The sequence below is a fragment of the Marmota marmota genome, unplaced genomic scaffold (genome assembly GCF_001458135.2).
Source record: "Marmota marmota marmota unplaced genomic scaffold, marMar, whole genome shotgun sequence".
Classification (NCBI taxonomy): domain Eukaryota; kingdom Metazoa; phylum Chordata; class Mammalia; order Rodentia; family Sciuridae; genus Marmota; species Marmota marmota.
The window spans coordinates 18495706-18517189 of record NW_025999990.1 but is presented as its reverse complement, the minus strand read 5'-3'; the positions used below and the strand labels follow the sequence as shown (position 1 = coordinate 18517189).

Genomic DNA, 21484 nt, shown 5'->3' with positions numbered 1-21484 from the left:
ACACCATAAATGTAGAACAAATTCTATTCAATACCACCTAACTCTTTACTTGCATTAGATAATCAATTTTTGAATTAAATAACATGGAGGGTGTCGTATAGTTTACATGTCCTCTGGATTTAAACTCCATGTTACAATCCCTTGGCATGAAAAAAAGCTCTAGCCTTAACTTCAAGAATGGTCTAGCAGCAGGGCCAGCTGTAGTGGTACAAACTTCATAATCCCAGCAACTCAGGAGATGAAGCAGAAGGATTGCAAGCTCCAGACAAGCCTCACCAATTTAGTGAGACTCTCTCTAAAAAATAAAATTTAAAAAATAGGGCTGGGAGTGTAGGTCAGATGTAGAGCATCCCTGGGTTAAATCCCTAGTATCTCAAAAAAAGAAGTGGGAGGAGGGAAGGAAGGAGGAAGGAAGGAAAAAAGAAAAAGGGCTGGGGGTATAGCTCAAATGGAGAATCTATAGGTCTTGAATTCAATCCCCAGAACTTAAAAAAAAAAAAAAAATTTTAAAGAATAATCTAGTGAGCATGCACAAATGTTCAGTTGTGATAGAAAAATAAAACTTTAGCAAATATTGTGGATAATATTTTTTCATTATAAAGAGGGATGATCAACTATATCAGCCACTGAAGCAGAAAATACCTCCAAATGTCACTGGCCACAATTCAGGAGGTGACAGAATAGAAACAACCCTTGGTGAGTATAAAACAAGATGATAGATGACTTGTAACTACAATAAAACCATATTTTGTTCCCTAATTCACCACTTTCAGTAATTTATACTTGCCCTTGTTTTACCTTTAGGCATACCAGTCCCTTATGTGAATTTCAATAATAACAGATAATAAACTCATAGTTCAAATCTTTAAAAAAAAAAAAAAGAAAAAGAAAATGGAAATGTAAGGGTGATCTGGCTGAACTATCTGTCACCCCATTGATCACCAGGGTTGGTTTGGCTGATCTGGCTAGCTAGGCAGGTGTACCCTTTGTCCCTCACAGCTCCATGTGAGTCCCTCCTGAAGCCACATACTCAAAGAGGACGACCTTCCCTGACAGAGGACCTTTCTTCAGTCAAGGGTATACAAGTAGCTGTGTTCCCCTGCTAGAATCTCCAAACAAGCACTCAAGAAAAGCAAATAGGCAAAAAGCTATTGGGGGAAAATTATAATAGACTTCTGAACACAGATTTACTGAACAATCAAACTATAATTATGAGGTCCATAAAATAAATACTGACAATGATTAAGTCCCTTTCACTGAAAATTCTTCTGTAATTGCTTCGAACTTGACACTTTATATTAATAATTTCATTTTTCAGCCCACAACCTATTCTGATAAATACATAATATTTGTCAGTTTAAGAAAAGAGACTGATAAATTAACAAGTAACCATTCAGAAAAGTATAGAAGCATTTCTAAAGACTCCCTTCTGCCTTACCTTAGCAAAGAGAATTATAGACATCATTCACAAAATGAATAAGAGTCAGCCCATTCAGTGGTTAAACAGTGGAAAGATTAATGTTTTTAAAGGACCTATTTATAACAAAAAGTCAAAGGATAAAAACTGCATATAAATTTATCATTGAAATTTTTAATGCATCAAGCAGAACCAAAAAGGTGTTTATATTCATGTGATTTCACACACAATTCTGTATTCTGACATTCAACTGCCAAAATGAAACAACTGTAACTACTAAACTGTCAAAACTCAGGCAACTACCATGCTAGATAATGTTGCATTTATTTTCTCAAGAAAGCAAGACGGGAAAAAAAGACTTTAAAAAATCAGAATCCAACCAATACAGTGAGAAAAAAATCAAGGGTGCACTTGAAGTAAAACTCGCTTGCTCCTTTATTTAATGCTTTAAAGGATGCTAGTTGTTTCTCCCCATTTAAACTTCAAAGTTTAAGGGAGTTAATTCTGGGCAAACTCAATCATTTCTAAAATAATTGTGCATAGAAAGGTATGAATGAAAGAACAAGAAAAAAAGGTTCTAACTCAAAATGCAAAAACTAAACTTCTTGTGGTCCCTCAATTTGAGAAAATAAAGATGGCCAAGAAAAGTCTTAAATTATGTATTCAATTAGTAAAATGGCCTAGCACATTATTTTGGTCAACATCCAAGCAAACCTGCCGCAGTCCGGCTGCAGCAGAATAATCAGGGGGGGTGACGAATAACTTGTGTACTTGATACAGCAGGAGTGGAAGCCCTTTATTGCAGGACAGGAGCAGTATTTATACATTCCACACAGCTTATCTAATTAGCATAAACTAGATACATCAGTCAACCAATAAGGAATCTCCACACTTAATGGCTCGCTTTTGTTACTTCTCAAACCATTCCCTCTGACATTTTGCCAGGCACCATCCAGACTTGTTTACGAACTCCAACATTCCCCTGGCAAAATGCCAGGTGTTATTTTGACTTGTTTACAGACTCTAACATTTCCCCCTTTTGTTTAATTTAAATAACGACCATAGTGGTTTTTACAGAAACACCATAAATAACCTGCTACAAACAGAAAGGGAGGATACAAAATGCCACAATACCAAGCCAATTGATGGCTCCATGCAAGAAGCCCTTGGAAAAATTATACCAGCAATGACACTGTTAGCAAAGATACCGAGTTACAATTTGTTGTAGATTACAGTTTGTTGTCTCAGTCCAGGTAAAGCAGTGTCTCAATAGATTAACTCACAGTCCAGGTAAATCACAGTCCAGGTAAGTTCTGCAGGCAGCTAGCTTAAATCACAGTCCAGGTAAGTTCTGCAGGCAGCTAGCTTGATCCGAAGTCTCGTCCGTTTCTCAGCCGAAGTCTCGTCCGGTTTTCAGCAACACTGGAAATTCTTCCACCTTCATCTTCACTGGCACTGGGATGAAGGCAGGAACTCCGGATGGCTAAAGAAAATTCCTGTAGCATTGCACTAAGAAAACAACCTTCTGAACAATTTAGTACATTATCTCAAGGTTTTTTTTGCATTTGAAATAAGCATTAATAGTGCTCATTACTCATCAGCTTCCAGGTGTGGGAGAACCATTGTAGCTTAGTTATTGGCATTGAAAATGACCAAACATCAGGGACGCTGGTAGCGTCTTCTGCCAGCTGTGGCATCCTGGGCAGCCCCAGATGGCCCTGGGGAGTGTCCCGGACTCAAACTGCTACTGGGCACAGGGAGCAAGAGCCTGCGAGACTGTGCCTCCAGGTCAGGTCTAGATTTGGGCTCGCGGCAGTGGAAGAGCCAGCTCTCCGGCCAGGAGGCGGGGAAGGGCCAGTCGCAGCCACCTCTTGGAAAATCCTTGCTGCGCTGTGACCGGCTTGCACACTCGGCAGTTGCCTCTCCGCTTCATGCACCCTCCGGTAACGAAAAGTATTTAGTAATAGCCTTTTGCTGCAACTTTTTTCCTGATAATCCTTCTTCTTTTGAACTTTCTTTTTCTTTCTGACTAGAGTTCCTGGGCTCTTATCAACACATGCCCTAACTATTCTTGGTTCCACTGGGGTGCCTTCTTCCCTTAGTAATTTACTTCTCATCCCTTCCATATTTTCATCACAAAGACAATACAATATACTTAGACAAAACAAGACACAAACATACTGTATCAATCTTCTCCATTTTCTTAAAATGGCCATTTTTCCTCTCGCCCTATCTGCCTAGGGACGAGCAGATTGCTCCCGTCCTATCTATGGACGGGCAGCTTTTTTTCGTCACTTACCCCCAAGTGTCCCGGGGCTCCCCGTAACGGGCCACCATCTGCCGCAGTCCGGCTGCAGCAGAATAATCAGGGGGGTGACGAATAACTTCTGTAGCTTGATACAGCAGGAGTGGAAGCCCTTTATTGCAGGACAGGAGCAGTATTTATACATTCCACACAGCTTATCTAATTAGCATAAACTAGATACATCAGTCAACCAATAAGGAATCTCCACACTTAATGGCTCGCTTTTGTTACTTCTCAAACCATTCCCTCTGACATTTTGCCAGGCACCATCCAGACTTGTTTACGAACTCCAACATTCCCCTGGCAAAATGCCAGGTGTTATTTTGACTTGTTTACAGACTCTAACAAAACCAATGATGAAAGAACTAGAAAAGAATTTAGAAGACAGTTTAGTAGTTATCCCAGGTCCACCTCTGTGACAGAGCAGACTGTTTCAATTTGAAAAGTTGCAATAAAACTGTACACAAAGTGTGCCAAAGAATTTAAAAACACAAAAACAGGCACCATAGAGTCAGAGAAAAAAATAATTTTACAATCATTTAATTGTTTCTTTCAGTTAGAAACTTGTAACCCAATTCAACAAAATCTCTTTTCCTGTTTCTCAACTGGGGAAAGAGATTAAAAAACTTTGAGAAAGGATCATTCAGGCAGCTCCTCTAAGCAGAGAAAAGATACATACACTCCACTGAAGACAGATAAAAAATATTGGATAGATAAACCATAAGCTTACATGTATTATTGTGAATAATGGCATTCAAACATAAGGTACCTGTGACTATGACCTATACCTTTCAAAGAGCTTCAAAACATTTTATTTATATTTATATATATATCCAGATAATTTAACATCATAGCTCTTTGTCATTACTTGAGGCTGAGACAGGGATTAGTCTATTTTCCCAAAAGAGACAGTGTCACATGATGGGCAACAGAATACATCATACATCTCTGGAGTTACATAAACCTGATTTACCACCACTTGATATATAATGCTGGACAACCCTCCTAGACTTTTCCTATGCATGGGATAATGATAAATATAAGAACTAAACAAAGAGATAGATGCACGTAAGGCAATGAGCCCAGCACCTGGCACATGGAAAGTGCTTGATAAATAACTGGTAAATTAACAATGATGATCATGTTAGCAAAGCCTCTTAGCACATGTACATTTCTTTTATTACAAGAAAAATCTAAAAGAAAAATCCAAATGGTTATCAAAATTTAATAATGCTATCATGTACAATCACAAGACTGAGATCCAAATTAGAATAAGTTATATTCCATGTATGTATAACATGTCAAAATACACTCTACTGTCATGTATATCTAAAAAGAACCTATAAGCAATTTTTTTAAAAAAAAGAATTTAACAGGCCTGGCACGGTGGCACACACTTGTAATCCCCGAGGTTTGAGAGGCTAAGACAGAAGGATCTCAAGTTCAGAGCCAAGGCAACTTAGCGAGGCCCTGAGCAACTCAGCGAGACCCTGTCTCTAAATAAAATATAAAATGGGCTGGAGATGTGGCTCAGTGGTTAAGCACCCCTGGGTTCAATCCCTGGTACCAAAATAAATAAATAAAAGAATTTAACAACCCTAAAGAAAAATGGAAGCCCTTGTTAAAAGAGTGTGACAAAGTGAAGTTTAAAAAACATTATATGATACAGTATACACACACAATGTATATTATGGCACATGCTACAATATGGCTGAAACTTGAAAACATTATGCTAAGTAAACTAAAGCAATTCTGAAAAGGTGAATATTGTATGAGTCCACTTACATAAGGTGTCTAGAGTAGACAAATTCATATAGACAGAAAGTAGCCTAGAGGTTATCATGAACTGAAAGGAGCAAGGATTAGGAAGTTAGTACTGTTTAATCAGTACAGCATTTCTGTTTCAGATGATGAAAAGGTCTGAAAATGGAGAGTGAGGTTAGTTGTACAACATGCACTTAACACTAAATTACATATTTTAAAATGTTTTTAAAAGGTAAATTTTATGTTATGCATATTTTAAACACAATAAAAAATTCTGAGGGCTAGGATTGTGACTCAGTGGTAGAGCACTTGCCTACCATGTGCGAGGTGCTGGGTTTGATTCTCAACACCACATAAAAAAAATAAAGGTATTGTGTCCAACCACAACTAAAATCTTTCCACTTTATAGGACAATTGGTAAATTATAGCAGACTAGACTCAATTCCCAAATACCAACATTAAAAGATATTCATCTCTGGAATACTAGACAACATAAAAAAATCTTTAACATGGCTAAAATCCCTGGGGTATTTGTTTCCTTGCTCACACTTCTACCACACTGATCTTCTATTCTAACACACACAACTTACTCCTGCTTCAGATTCTTTATGCTCATTCTTCCCTCTACCTAGAATATTCTTCCCTGGAATATGCATGGCTCACTCCCTGATGCCACAGGTGTCTGTTCACATGCTGTTTCTGAAGAAACCTCCTGCTGGTATTTGCTCCCATTACATCCCTTTCCATGGCCTGGCTCTGTTTAATGTTTCTTTATTATACTTAGCATTTCCAAGAATGACCATATATACTTGTTTATTTATTATTAATCTACTCCACTAACATATAAACTGCATAAGGACAAGGGACTTTATCTCTCATATTTTCAACCCTTAAAAACAATGCCTGTTAAATGTGTCTAATAACTATTTTTTAAGTAATCAAAGAAGATTCATTTATTAAAAAGGAAATAAATACATTATTTCAAAAAATTATGTAATATGGTATAATACAAGTTTTGAAAAAAGAAAAAAAAGTTATAAATACACATCCATATACAGGATATGTGTATTTCTATAAAAGTAAGAAGAATACATACCAAAATAACAACTGTGATGATCTTTATGTGATGGAAAAACATACTATTTTTCCTTCTGTTTCTGTGTTTACTGACTTCTCTTCAATGACAGATTATCTAAGTCGTTAGAAAATATTATTTTACTGGAATATCTACTATAAAGAATCTACCTACTTATATAACTAGGGATTATGACAAAGACTTGGTTACAAGGAAATTCATTGTATTTTTCTGTATAATCAAGTTCAATAAGAAACAATGGAATGATTGACATTAATTAAATAACTCATGGATATTCATAAAGTAGACTACAACCAATTAAAATTATGTTGTAGGAAATGTGAGTTAAAGAAACAATGCGTAGAATATGATGAACATTCAAAAATGAGAACTAAAAAGATATGCAACCGAAATGTTAACAATAGTTGTTCCTGATTATTATTTTTACCATTTTTGCCTTCCTTGTGTCTTTTTGTTTAAAAGTATCAAAAAATGAACATACACCACAATGGTATTCAGAAAAATGAGTTTTACATGACTGTGCCAAATGCTGTCTTTTTGCCTTATATGAGCACCATCTAGTGTTCAATACATGTAATACAATTTCCATAATGCAATGAACGTTTTGAGAACAGTAGCATTTATTTTAAAAATACATTTAAACACAAAGACAAATATTACTATACTCAGTGTCTGGCCTAATTTTTAAAACATATGAACAACTAGTTCAAGAGTCATATGACTTTAAATCATCAAAATAAAGAGATCATGAGAAAACTGATTAAATTTCTGCTGTTTATATTCAGTCCTCAAACATTTTTAAAACTCTCAAGACAGAGCCCTTGTTCTCCTTTTAAACTAATAGATATTTACTCCTTGAAAGAAAAGGAAAGTCAGACATTTCATGTGCATCATGGTGTTTAAAGTGGCAGGGATTATTTTTTTTCCATTTCACAGAAGCAGCAACAGCCTCGATGAGATTAAGTAGCTTGCCTGAGTTCACAGAGCTGGTAAGTGGTAGAACTGAGCTGCAAGACAAGGTCAGTCTGGCTCCAAAATCTATGTTCCCTTAATACGCTTCACTGTCTCCATTCTTCACATCTCACCCCAAATCACTGCACTTTTGAGGTGCTTCACCACTGAGATACTGTCTCATTAAGTTGTTTAGGGTCTCACTAAGTTGCTGAGGCTTGAACTCAACAATCCTCCTGCTTCAGCCTCCTGAGTCACTGAGATTTCAGACATGCACCACTGCACCCAGCTTCACTGCACCTTTTGACAAAATAATTCCACTTAAAATTACACAAGCTGTTGCCATATTGCTTAGCTCTGCTCTCAGATCTAGAACTTCAAGCTCATTAAGTATTAATGTTTAAATAAATATCAACTTAAACCAAAAGAACTCATAAAATATATTGTTCTATATAATGTTGTTAGGTGGAAACGTCAGTCTTTATAGGGATGTAAGATTTTCCATTTCCTATATAACAGCAGAAAGTTAGACCTTCATCATATCATGGGTACATTACTATAGATGCCTCAGATTTGGTTTCCTTGTCCTAGTTATTATTTCCTGCTCTTTCCAACCTATCATACATCCTACTTAAGAAGTAAGCTCTCTAAAACAATGCTTTCACCAAATCCACCCAACAAGAGCTCACAATGGACTGTACTTCTAATTCTCGGCTTTCTAACAGGTATGTCAAAAATAGTTAACAGGTAGATAGATTTTTATTTCTCAGGACAGCCTTCTGTGGTCAGAACTCCCATCCTTGAGAGCCTCTAGGCCTTTCTAGATCTGAGCAGCCTGGCCAGTTGCTTGAAACACCAGGAAAAATGTTAGGAAGCATTCTGAATGCTCCCTAAAATCTTCCCAATCTATTAACACTTCTCATGCCCTCCCAAAACTGAGTGAGTTTATAGAAGTCATCTGGTCACATTTACTTCACAGTATAAGGAATCATTTCTACCTATTATATTTAAAGTTACTCACTGCATTATGTGTAATGACAAAACACTAAAAGCTATCCAAGTGACAAAAGTAAATGGCAAGGTTTGGTAGCGTATGCCTGTAATCCCAGCAGCTCTGGAGGCTGAGGCAGGAGGATTCCAAGTTCAAAGTCAGCCTCAGCAACTTAGTGAGGCCCGAAGCAACCCAGCAAGACTCTGTCTTTAAATAAAATATAAAAAAGGGCTGGGGGATGTGGCTCAGTGGTTAAGCACTGCTAGGTTCAATCCCCAGTACCAAAAAAAAAAAAAGTTAAATTAATTTTGGTATACTCAGCAATTATGTACTATACCTCCATCAAGAAAAATGAGGAAGCAAACAGCAAACATACACAAGATTCTCTAAGATATATTCAATACAAAAAAAAACACAAAGTGAAGAAGCATGTATAATATGCATGCTATTTTTGTCTAAAAAGAAGGTAATATATGTGCATATTTGTATGCATATGCATAAAATATCTTTACATTCAAGCAACCTGATAACATTGAACTGCCTTTGGGGAAGAAAATCAGGCATGCAGGGGGATAAAGAATAACCTCAGGGCTGGGGATACGGCTCAAGCGGTAGCGCGCTCGCCTGGCATGCGTGCGGCCCGGGTTGGATCCTCAGCACCACATACCAACAAAGCTGTTGTGTCCGCTGAGAACTAACTAAATAAATAAATAAAAGAAAAAAAAAAAAAGTAAAAGTCCATCCCTTAGGAAGGGAGGTTACACCCAACAAACGTTTAAAAAAAAAAAAAGAATAACCTCAGTATCCTCTGGGTTTTGAACCACAAAAAAAGGAGGGGGGGGGGCAGAATCTTTTTCAAGCAAAAATAAATAAAATTCTAATTTTAAAATTCCATCTACAGACACCATAGTTCCTCATCTCTCACACCACTGCCAAAGCTGGGAGGGCTCTAGCACTCAAAGCAAGCCCTGTGACCAACATTTTCCTTTGGCAGGCCAGTATCCCACTGGGCCATACCTGCAGACTGAGCTATGTCCTGCCTCAATGACTTTGGCCACATACTTTTCAAATGCATCTGAACTCTCTTGTTCTTGCTGGCTGTCTCTAAATCATCCACCCCTTCAGGATTTTATGCACACCCCAATGCCTCCAAAATACCTTTCAGAATCCTGTAATCATGACCATCTCACCAAGGACCACATACCAATTAACTCTGTACTTTAGAACATGTATATCTGATCTCACGTGTCAACTGTTTTTTAGAGAAACAAAAACTTTGTAGTCAAGAAGTAATAACTTCTAACTATGCACATGCCTATAATCCCAACTACTCAGGAGGCTGAGACAGTAGGATTGAAAGTTGAAGGCCAGCCTGTGCAACTTAATGAGACTCTGAATTAAGACAGATTTTTTAAAAAGAGTTGGGACTTAGCCAGGCACTTGCCTGGCATGCAGGAGAACCCCTGGGTTCAATCACCAGTACCATTAAAAAAAAAAGTAATAATTTCTGCTGAAAGATAGAGTGGCTACCATAAGGTGAAACAACTAAAATATCAAATCAAATAAAAACTTGATCCTGTCTTTCTGATAAAAATCCTTCAATGGTATCCACCAAAATTAAAACAAAGTTGAAATGCCTTAGTATTCTTTATAAGAACCCTCAAATCTTCCAAACCATCTCCCCTCACTACTCCTCTTCACTTGTGAAAACATGGCATGTTCTTCCCTACCACTAGGCTTCCCTCCTTCATGCTGTTCCCTCTATCTGGATCAGTCTTCTGCCCCCAGCCCCCATTCCTCTGACTCTGGTCATCTTTGGCTGCCTTCAGAAAGGAATACTGAGGTAGCAGAGGGATAGGAACAGGAAGGAGATTTTTCATTAAATACCCTTTGGTATGTTCTGAGACTCAAACTATGGGAATAAATTACCTTTGAAAACATAAGTGGAATAAATAAATGTGTACCACTTCTTCCAGGAAAGCTGTGACCCAACCTGCTCATTCCAGCGTGGGTGAGGAGATACTCCTGCCATGTGCATGCTTCCCTGTACTTCCATAACGGCCCTGATCACACCTCACCACAGCCAACTGTTGACTTACAATTAAGATTATAAGCCCTTTGAGAACAAGTGTCTTCTATTTAGCTCAACATTATAGCTTGAAAAACAAACAAATAACAGATGGATCAATACACACTGAAAGATCACCTGGGTCCTTCAGTTTTCAATGACAAGCAGGACACCCATGAGTGCATTCACACAAACCATACCTTCACATGGGAATATTCAGATGTCTACAAACCGAACAAACAATAAGCACAGATTTGTTTTGCATTGTTGCTACTATTATGGAATTTAGAAACATAAAAATCAGTCATGTAAATCGCTTAAAAATATTTTATTAAGAAAAATAATTAGCATATTATATAAACTTTACTTGAATTATTCTTGATTTCAGGACTTTGCTTCACAAGTAATATTAGTAATGTGAAAAATTTTAAACTATTAAGGAATCTAAGTAGGATTTTGCAACCAGGCCTGGAAGTTTTAACAAAATCAGTTTCCTCTGATGCTAAAAATGATTAATAGTAAAGAACAATTAGATTAGTCCTGAAGGCCTTATCAGTGTTTCTAAAACTTGACAGATATTAATTTGTGGGTGCAAAAACAGGCTGTACTTGAAGATAGCATATATGAATACAAGGAATTCGAGGAGTAACCAAATCTCAGAAATATTGGATTCGTAGTCTTTGCCTGCAGAGACTCATCTTAACCCTGAATGATTCATAACAAGGTAATCCTAGCCCCTAACTGTCAAGGGGGCACCTGCTACCTCAAAGCCTATTCAATCTCTAGGTTTGGTTCTGTTGTTTTAGTTACCAAGGATTGAACCCAGGTGTGCTTATCCACTGAGCCACATCCCCAGAGCCTTTTTTTTTTTTTTTTAATTTTGAGACAGGGTCTTGCTGAATTACTCGTGGAGATACTTGTACAACTCTGTGACTATGTTAAAAACAATGAATTACACACTTGAAATAGTGGGTGGATCACATCTCAAAAAAGTTTTAGTTTTCTATTGCTGCTATAAAAGTTGCCACAAATAAAGTCGTGTAAAATATGCAAATTTATTATCTTACAGCTCATAAGTTTGAAACAAGTCTCAGTGAGCTAAGATTAGGATGTCAGGCTCTAAGACAAAATCATTTTTCTTGAGCCCTTCAGCTCCTTGAGGTTGCTCACCTTTCTAGGCTCATGACCCCATTCCTCTAACTTCAAAACCAACCAGGGCAGGCTAAGTCCTCCTCTAGTCACACCACATGACTCTGACTTGTTCTTATTCCCCTGCTCCCTCTTTCACTTTCAAGAATCCTTGTGATCACACTAAAAATCACCTGGATAATCCAAATAATCTCCCTAATTAAGATCATCTGATTAGCAATTCCATTTGCTACCCTAATTCCTCTTTGCCACCCTAATTCCTCTTTGCCACATTAACATAACATTCACAGATCATGGGAACTAGGACATGGATATCTGGGGGCAGGGAACTATTCAGCCTCTTACCAGAAGGCTATTAAAAATATATATATATTTTTAAATGTACTTATTGAGAGGCTGGGGATATAGTTCAGCTGGTAGAATGCTTGCCTCACATGCACAAGGCCCTAGGTTCAATCCCAAGCACTGGCAAAAAAAAAAAAAATCTACTCATTGAATATATGGAAATGCAATATTCTAGTTACCCTACATTACATGTCAATTTTTATAATAAAGGGTTAAAGTTAACTACTGTTTTTCATCTATCAAATTTTCATTGATCCAATGTAAAAATTGCATTAAATTGACAAAGATGTGGAGAAACAGGCTCTTTTTTACATTGCTCATAGGAGCATAAACTGGTAAAACTTCCAAGAAGCACAGTGTGGCATAACTCCCAAAATTAGAAAGCAGCCACAGGGCACACACCTATAATAATCCCAGTGACTTGAGAGGCTGAGACAAAAAGTTGAAGGCCAGCATGGGCAACTTAATGAGACCCTCAGCAACTTAGTGAGATCCTGTCTCAAAAAATAAAAAAGGACTAGGGAGGTAGCTCAGTGGTAAAGTGTTCCTGGATTCAATTCCCAGGATGAAGGAATAAAAAAATTATAGAAGCATACATACACTTTGACCCCACAATTTTACTTCAAGGAATTTATTCTAAAGACAGATTCCTATGCATGAGAAATGATATATTCAACATCATCTATTAAAACAAAAGACTGGAAACAGTCTAAATGTTCATCAAATAGAAAATTGATTAAATATATTCTCCAGTTAGTTTGTAGCCATTAAAAAGAAAAAGGTGCAGCTCAGTGGCAGAGCACTTGCCTAGCATGTGTGAGGCACTGGGTTCAATCCTCAGCACCTCATAAAAATAAAAAATGGCATGATGTCCATCTATAACTACAAAAGAAAATTAAAAGAAAAAGGCAGTTTTGTGTATTCTTACATATAAAATACATATTTTACTTAACTTTTGGGGAAAAGCAAGGAACAGAATAAGAATAGCATGTATATATGCTATCCTTTGTATTTAAACAACATGGGATATATGCTTAAATAACCTTGTTCTGGGGCTGGGGTTGTGGCTCAGTGGTAGAGCGCTTGCTTAGCATGTACGAGGCGCTGGGTTTGATCCTCAGCACCATAAAAATGTAAAATAAAGATATTGTGTCCACCTAAAACTAAAAAATAAATATTTTTAAAAAATAACCTTGTACTATCTCTAAAAGAAACTACTAGCAGCAATCATTTCTGGAGAAAGGAGGTAGTGAAGTAAAAAAGGAGAGAAAAACGTATTTCCTACTGTTCATACCTTTTGGATTTTCTATTAGTATATATATGACAGAGAGAGAGACAGACACAGATCAAACAAACACTAAAACATACTTTCAAAAAGTAGCATATCACACAGGTTAGTGTGGCCTTCTATATGAATTTTTCAATTTCCAGGCAATCTCTTACCTGCTAGTTGGTGCAGGGAAAGAAAAGGAGAGAAGCTGATTCCAGAATGGGTCATTCTCAGAGACAGATTCTGTGCCTGATAACTTTTTTAAGTACTCATTTTTAGGAAGATCACTGATCCTGCTGCTGTTTGATCCCATCTTCTAAAGTGGTAAGATAATTTACACCTGCATTTCCACAGTACAACCTAGAAAAAAATGGAGAAAAAATTCAAACTTGTTCAAATAGTCATCATAACTTTTCCCACCTTTAATTACATATAAAAAAAAACTATAAACTTACTAAAGGAAATTACATCTCTCCTTATTTGTAAGTATATTAGACATCAGATACAAAGTTACAAGGGGAAAGACTTAGCCAACACAAACATAAGAATCCAAATCTATACTTGCACCTCAGATATTAGGATGGGACTACCTCTGCTCAAGAAAATGTCTCAAAGCAAATTTATACCTATGGTAACTTATTAACAAACATTCCGAAAATGAGGCTTATTTACAATTGAGACAATGGTGGTAAAGAAATACAGAGACTAGCCACTGGTGGTGCACACCTGTAATGCCAACTGCTCAGGGATCAAGCAGGAAGATCTCAAGTTTTAGGCCAGTCTGGGCAACATAGAGAGACCTTGTCTCAAAAAAGGGGGCTGGGAGGTAGAGGCAATTACAGAGACTACAAGGCATGAATGTGCAAGGAGGAGAAAGTAGTTCAAGTAATTACCATGTTCTACTGACACGAATTGTGGGGCTGACCTGAATTACCTGCTTCTCCTGAAAGAGCTCCCAATTCTAAAGGAATCACATATAATTCTCTCTCATTCTGCTAAGTATACATACAGTATTTGTTGACATACTCCTTCACTAAACTTTGAATTTTTTTTTGATGATAGCTCTTAATTCATCTTTCTATCCCCATTAACTAGACAAACATGTAATAGGCATTCCCTAAACAATATGTTGAAAAGAATAAGTGACTGAATAATTATACACAAGGCTCTACAGTATATGTTGTGCCTGGTCATTAAGGAAAAAACTAATAGTTGAGTTCAAATATGAATTACTCTCTTCCTCAAATCACACTCAACTTAGTTCTAGAACAAGCTTTATCACAATTTTCAGAATAAGTGTCACTGAATCATAAGATGGTGGTGAGATTAACAATAATTACACTATTTTCAAAATGAAAGAAAACTATGTGGACTCAGTGACAGAAAAAGTTCCATTCAGGTGAGAATGTTTATTAGTAACTGACTTTCTTACTCATGCCCCTCCTCATTCCATGAAGGCAAGGAAACCAAGGGCAGAATTTGGAAGGATGTCTTCTTGTATTCTCTACAGATCTGAACTAGCTGCTTATATGAGGGCATGAGGCTCCCCCAATGTACATGGGCAGATGGGTCTTAGAAACATCTAAGAAATACCAATCTGGCTCCTTGGCACCTGCATCTGAACCCACAGCCCCTGTTTTCATCCTCCCTAGTCAATTCAGCCTCCATATCAAGCCAGCTAATTATAAGGTTTAACTTCTTACAATAGGCATTGTTAAGCCAAACTAGAAAATTCTATAAAGAATTATTACAGCCAGGTGCAGCGGTGCATGCCTATAATCCCAGCAACTTGAGAGGCTGAGGCAGGAGGATCCTGGGAGTGCAAAGCCAACCTCAGCAAAAGCAAAGTGCTCAGCAACTCAGTGAGACCCTGTCTCTAAATAAAATACAAAAATAGGGCTGAGGATGCGGTGCAGAGGCTAAGTACCCTGTGTTCAATCCCCAGTACCACCCCCCCAAAAAAAGAACTATTATAAAACGCATGAGTTCCTTACCTTTTTACTATTAACTTTTATTTTGTTTATTTATTTATTTATGTGGTGCTGGGTATGGAACTCAGTGCTTCAGGCATGCTAGGCAAGCACTCTACCAATAAAACACAACACCGGCCTTTTATACCCCATTCAAAATTACTTTACATATTTTAAGCTATTTAAAATTAAAATTAAAGTCTTACAATGGGATACAATACATTAGTAAAAATGAATGAATCAGAGGGCTGGGATTGTAGCTCAGCGCCAGAGCACTTGCCTACCATGTGTGAGGCACCGAGTTTGATCCTCAGCACCACATAAAAATAAATAAAAAAATAAAGGTACATCAACAACCAAAAAAATATGTTTTAAAAATCTTCTGAAAAATGAGTGAATCAGGCTAGAGTGATCAATATGAATACATCTTTAAAAATATAAAATGTGTAAAAATGAAAAAAAATTATAGAATAATGTACATGCTATAGTTTCATTTGTAAGACTTTAAAACATGCAAACAATAGTATGAATATATTCCTATCTAATACCAAGTATTAAAGCACACAGGAAAAACAAACACCAATTTCTAATGCTATCAGAAAGGTGAGGGGGCTTCAACTATATCCATAAGTAGTTTCTTAAAGGGAAAAGGGGGCTGGGGATAAAGCTTAGGGTGGAGCCCTTGACTAGTATTTGGAAGGCCCTGGAATTGATAACTGCAAGGGGATGGAGGGGACAGAAGGAAAAAGAGATTAAGTACAAATAGCAAACATTTACATTTGGTGAAAGAAACAGTATGTAGGTAGGTTTTTGTTATATTACTCTCTATTACCATTTATTTCATATTAATTTTTTTTCTGGTACTAGATATTGAACCCTGGGGTGCTTAACCACTGAGCCACATCCCCAGCCCTTTTTATTTTTTATTTTGAGACGGGGTTTGCTAAGTTTCTCAGGGCCTTGGTAAGTTGCTGAGGCTGGCTTTGAACTCAATAACCCTCCTGCCTCAGCCTCCCAAGCTGCTGGGCCTGAACCACTGCACCTGGCTCATATTATTAACTTTCAAAAAGAAAAGAATGGTTTTTCAACATCTCAGCAGCAATACTTGAAGCTAGATGACAGGAAAGCAATGCCTTTAAAATATTAAAAGGAAATAATTTATTAGAATTCTACAACTAGCCAAGCTACCAACCAATTCAGTATGCAAGTAGAATAAAGACTTTTTTGACATGTCAATAATCAAAACACAGTCCAGTGACCCATTCCCAGGAAGACATATGAGGAAATAAGGCAAGACAAGGAAAGACATGGAATTCAAGAAACAGGGATTCAACCTGAACTAGTGGTGAAGAGAAGTCACAGGACAAGAGCAGTAGAGCAGGTCAGGCAAGAGTCAAAACAGCCCCAGGATCTCCAGGTAAATAAAAAGTAGGACTGAAGATCACTTGATGTGTCTGACTTTATTATGTGGATTGTTACAAGATGTCTGAGAACACAGCAGTATTGAAAAAAATCACAAAACACAATTAAATCATTTTTTAAAGACTACATGCTTTGGGGAAAATAAAAACTGTTCATGTAGCTCAGAGGCAGAGCACTTGCCTCACATGTATGAGGCACTGGGTTTGATCCCCAGTACTGGGAAAAAAAAAAAAAAGGAGGTATCAGACACATTCAGAGCTGGGAATGTAGCCTGGTGGTAGAAAAACTGCCTATGTAAGGCCCTGGGTTCGATCCCCAGCCCAGCCCCACCAAGAATAAATAAATAAAGTTCAACAAATGTCATAAAAAACAAAAAGGACTAGGGATGTAGTTCAGTGGTAAAAGTCTCCTGGGTTCAGTCCTCTGCCTGCGTGCGTGCGTGCGTGTGTTTGTGTGTTAAATACTATCATCTAAATATTAAAGATTTAACCCAAAATTGTAATGTATATATTGAGAAGATTCCAGAATAAAGAAGAGAGAAGGACAATTTAAGAGTTTTAAATTTTCATCTTCCATAACAGGTAGGGAGTCAATAGAAAATATGGAAATTACTAAATTTTTAAAAAACAACTGTAAAAGTACATTAGTTATAAGGAGATATAGAACAACAGCATCAGCTAATAGATTTGAAAGTGGCCACCTTTGGGGAAAAGGACTAGATAATGGGGAAGGTGGTATTGCAATTTTTTTTATTTTTTTATTTTTATTTTTTTTTTAATATTTATTTTTTAGTTTTCGGTGGACACAACATCTTTGCTTTTGTATTTGGTGCTAAGGATCTAACCCAGGCCGCACACATGCCAGGCAAGCACGCTACCACTTGAGCCACATCCCCAGCCCGCAATTTTTTTTTAATATTTATTTTTCAGTTGTAGGTTGACATAGTTCCTTTATTTATTTTCTTATGTGGTGCTGAGGATGGAACCCAGTGCCCCACGCATGCTAGGCAAGCACTCTATCTCTGAGCCACAACCCCAGGCCTGCAATTTATTATAAGTTCATCATATTGTCTGACAGCTTTTAAAACCACATCCATCTATAACTTTGATTAAAAAGGGGGGCTAGGGTTGTGGCTCAGCAGTAGAGCACTCACCTAGCATGTGTATTGACAACTACAACTAAATATATATATATATATATATTTTTTTTTTAAGTAAATACAAGGAGGAAGGAAAGACAGTGGAATGAAATGGACATCATTACCCCAAGTTCATGTATAAAGATATGAATGGTGTGACTCTACTTTGTGCACAACCAGAGACAGGAAAAATTGTGCTCTATATGTGTACTATAAAATGAAATGCATTCGCTGTCATATATAACAAATTAGAATAAATAAATTAAAAAAGAAAAAAGTAAATATATTTTAAACTCCAACATTCCATATCCTATTCAAATTTAAATTTTTAATATACATGGAACATAGAATGTTACCATCATAACTAAAGTAATGATAACAAAAATGTGACTTATTCTTTACTGAGGCACATAATTAGCAAGCTTAAGAAAATCTATGTCTAATACAGTTTAATAACATATATATTAGGGCTGAGGATGTGGCTCAAGTGTTAACGCGCTCGCCTGGCATACGCAGGGGTGCTGGGTTCGATCCTCAGCACCACATAAAAAATAAAATAAAATAAAATAAAGATGTTGTGTCCACCAAAAACTAAAAAATAAATATTAAAAAATTCAAAAAAATAACATATAAATTAAAGCTGATATTTCCAAAATATAAATTCCAAATTTATTACATTGTATAAATTTACTAACAAGCATAAATCAATGCTTAGTCATAATAATGGGAATTAAATTCAACCCCACAATAGTGATTGATAAACAGAGCAATAAAACAAAATAGAAAAATGCACCTGGACCCAACAGTGCATGCCTGTAATCCCTGCTACATGGAAAACTAGGCAGACAGGAGGCTCACAAGTTCCAGGCCAGCTTGGGCAACTTAGCCAGATCCTATCTCAAAACAAAACAAAAAAATTAATAGGGCTAGGTATGCAGCTCAGTGGTAGAGAGCCCCTGGATTCAATTCCAAGTAGAGAGACAGAAAAGAAGGGAGGGAGGGAGGGAGAGAGGGAGAGGGAGGGAAGAAGAGAGGGAAGGGAGAGAAAGGGAAAGAAAGATTCAAAAATGAACTCACAAACGTATAGACAATTGATTTTTTTTAACTTTTTTAAAATTTGTTCCTCTTAGTTATATATGACAGTAGAATGTATTTTGACATACATACATGGAGTAATAACTTCCCATTCTTAATAGTTGTGATGTGGAGTTACACTGGTTGTATATTTATATATGAACACAGGGAAGTTGTAGACAATTGATATTTGTCAATGGTGCAAAATCAAATGAACAATGGAAGGACAGTCTTTTAAACAAATAATGCTAGAACAAATGGACAAGAATAGGGACCAGTTGGGGGAAGGAGTTTTTATAATTTAAATTTTTTACAATTTAATAAGTGTTTTGATGAACAAATATATATAAAACACTCAAGAAATGATAAAACTACAATGAAAGAGAACAGAAATTCATTTGTAGGAATGGAAAGTTTCCGTATCTTCTGTGTTAATTATATGAATCTACATGTAATAAAATTTCACAGAACTATACACAAACATCAGATAAAAATGAGTGCATGAAAAATCTGAAGAAACACAAGTCCAGTCTGTGGCTATTATATTGTGCCAATATCAATTTCCTGGTTTTGATAATATGCTACAGTTATATTAACACTGGGGGAAGCTAGGTGAAAAATACACAGGTACACAGGACTTCTCTATACTACTTTTGCAACTTTTTTTTTTTTAAATGGGGATTGAACTCAGGGGCACTCATCCACTGAGCCACACCCCAGCGCTATTTTGTATTTTATTTAGAGACAGGGTCTCACTGAGTTGCTTAGTGCCTCAATTTTGCTGAGGCTGGCTTTGAACTCACAATCCTCCTGCCTCAGCCTCCCAAGCTGCTGGGATTACAGGCATGCGCCACCACGCCCAGCTATTTTTGTAACTTCTTATGAGTCTATAATTATTTCAAAATAATAAGTTCTTAAAAATAAACAAAAATCAAATAAAATAAAAATCTACATGTCCCAAAGATGCCAATAAATCAGACTAACATGGGTGGCATGCAGCTCAGTGGTAGAGTGCTTACCTAGCATACTTGAGGGCCTGGGTTCAATCGGGAGTAGCACCAAAAATCAGACTAACAGGTAACTTTCTTTCACACCTCTGTTGTTTATTTTTACATATCACTTCATTATCTATACTATCAAATGATGAGATATTAGGATCTCACATTCTAGCTACTTGGTATCTTGGACTGTACTTTCACTTATAACCTATTTACATAAAAAAAATTCTTTCAAGTCTTATTCAGAATTGGACTATCAGGGATGAATATGTAGCTCAGTGGTACGCACCTGCCTACATGAATAACGCCCCAGGTTTGATCCCCAGCACCACAAAATTAAAATAAATAAATAAAATTTTTCAAAAGCTCTACGGTCCTTTAAATAAAACCAAAATATGTATTTGGGTCTTTGGGAAGCTACATTAACTTCATTAACTCTGAGAAACATACAACAGATTTTATCTTCTTCCACCTTCTTAAGGATACTGCTATTTCCTTTTTACCAAAACTTTAAAATTCTTTTATTTGCCCAATAACTCCTGTGACATCTGAGTAGGCCTCAGTGAAATATTTTTTTAAAAAATCTCTAGAGTATAAGAACTTGTTGAGAGCCTCAGCCAAAAGGGGTCCCAGCAAACTTCCAGCTGCCAGAAAACTTCTAGCTGCCAACTGATTGGCTCCTCTGCGGTGATGCTCATTGGGCTGTTTCCCTGCCCTTTCAGACCACGGAGCTGCTCATTGGGGGACTTTTTTGGCTCCACCCACACGACCCAGCCAATCAGCCTCAAGAGCAGGAGGAGTGGGGGAGGTTGAGAGGCTTGTGGGAAGCTGGTGGTGGCAGTTGGGCTCTGAGGGTTTTCCTGAGGAGCTGTGTGGTGTGGTGTGTGTGTTCGTTTCTCTTGACAAATGGCTCCTGAATTGTGCCCAGCCAGACTGCGGCATTTGGTGGCCCGTGCGGGGAACATGACTGAGGGTAAGTGATAAGGTAAACTGCTCGCCCCGGAGGGCAGGGTGAGAGGATGGGTAGCCATTTTAAGATTCTTCTTTTGTTTGCTTCACTTTTGTTTTAAGTTGTCTGTCCCTGGAGATGGATGAGACGGAAGAAAAACCGCTCACATCTGAGGAAAAACTATTTGTGTCTGAGGAACAGATAGGGAGAAAGGACGGATGGACATTTCAGGAGGACAGAAAGGCTATAATGATTTTGTGTTGTTCCATTTTTGTTTCATTCTGTCTCGGTTTTGTTTGGCATCATCTTGTTGGGTTGTATTATGGTAGAAATATGGGATCAGAAATTAGTAAAAAACAAACCAAAAGAGTGTTAAGTAAATTGTTAGAGGAAGGAGGCATCTCAGTAAAATCAAGAACAATCAGGGCATACGTTGATACAATACAAAAATGTAGCCCATGGCTTTTTAAGGAGGAGTTGTTAAATATATCACAATGGAACCATCATGGTGAAGATTTAAAAAGAATAGAAAAGAAAAGCCCAGGGACTCTGCCAGTTGGCACATTGCCATTGTGGA

The 21484-nt window shown here is 37.1% G+C and overlaps 1 protein-coding gene across 9 annotated transcripts in view; it reads right to left on the bottom strand.

Annotated features, from left to right (window-relative positions):
• Dym (dymeclin) overlaps window positions 1-21484 on the bottom strand; it is a 359511-nt gene that overhangs the window by 314574 nt on the left and 23453 nt on the right. For 8 of the 9 annotated variants that reach the window (XM_048806245.1, XM_048806244.1, XM_048806242.1 and 5 more), the window contains one exon: window positions 13530-13716. In XM_048806245.1, coding sequence (XP_048662202.1) covers window positions 13530-13669 — 140 coding nt within the window. In that variant the 5' untranslated portion in view covers window positions 13670-13716. Of the gene's footprint in view, window positions 1-6582; window positions 6679-13529; window positions 13717-21484 lie in introns of those variants that run through there. The other variant, XM_048806248.1, reaches the window with a different exon arrangement.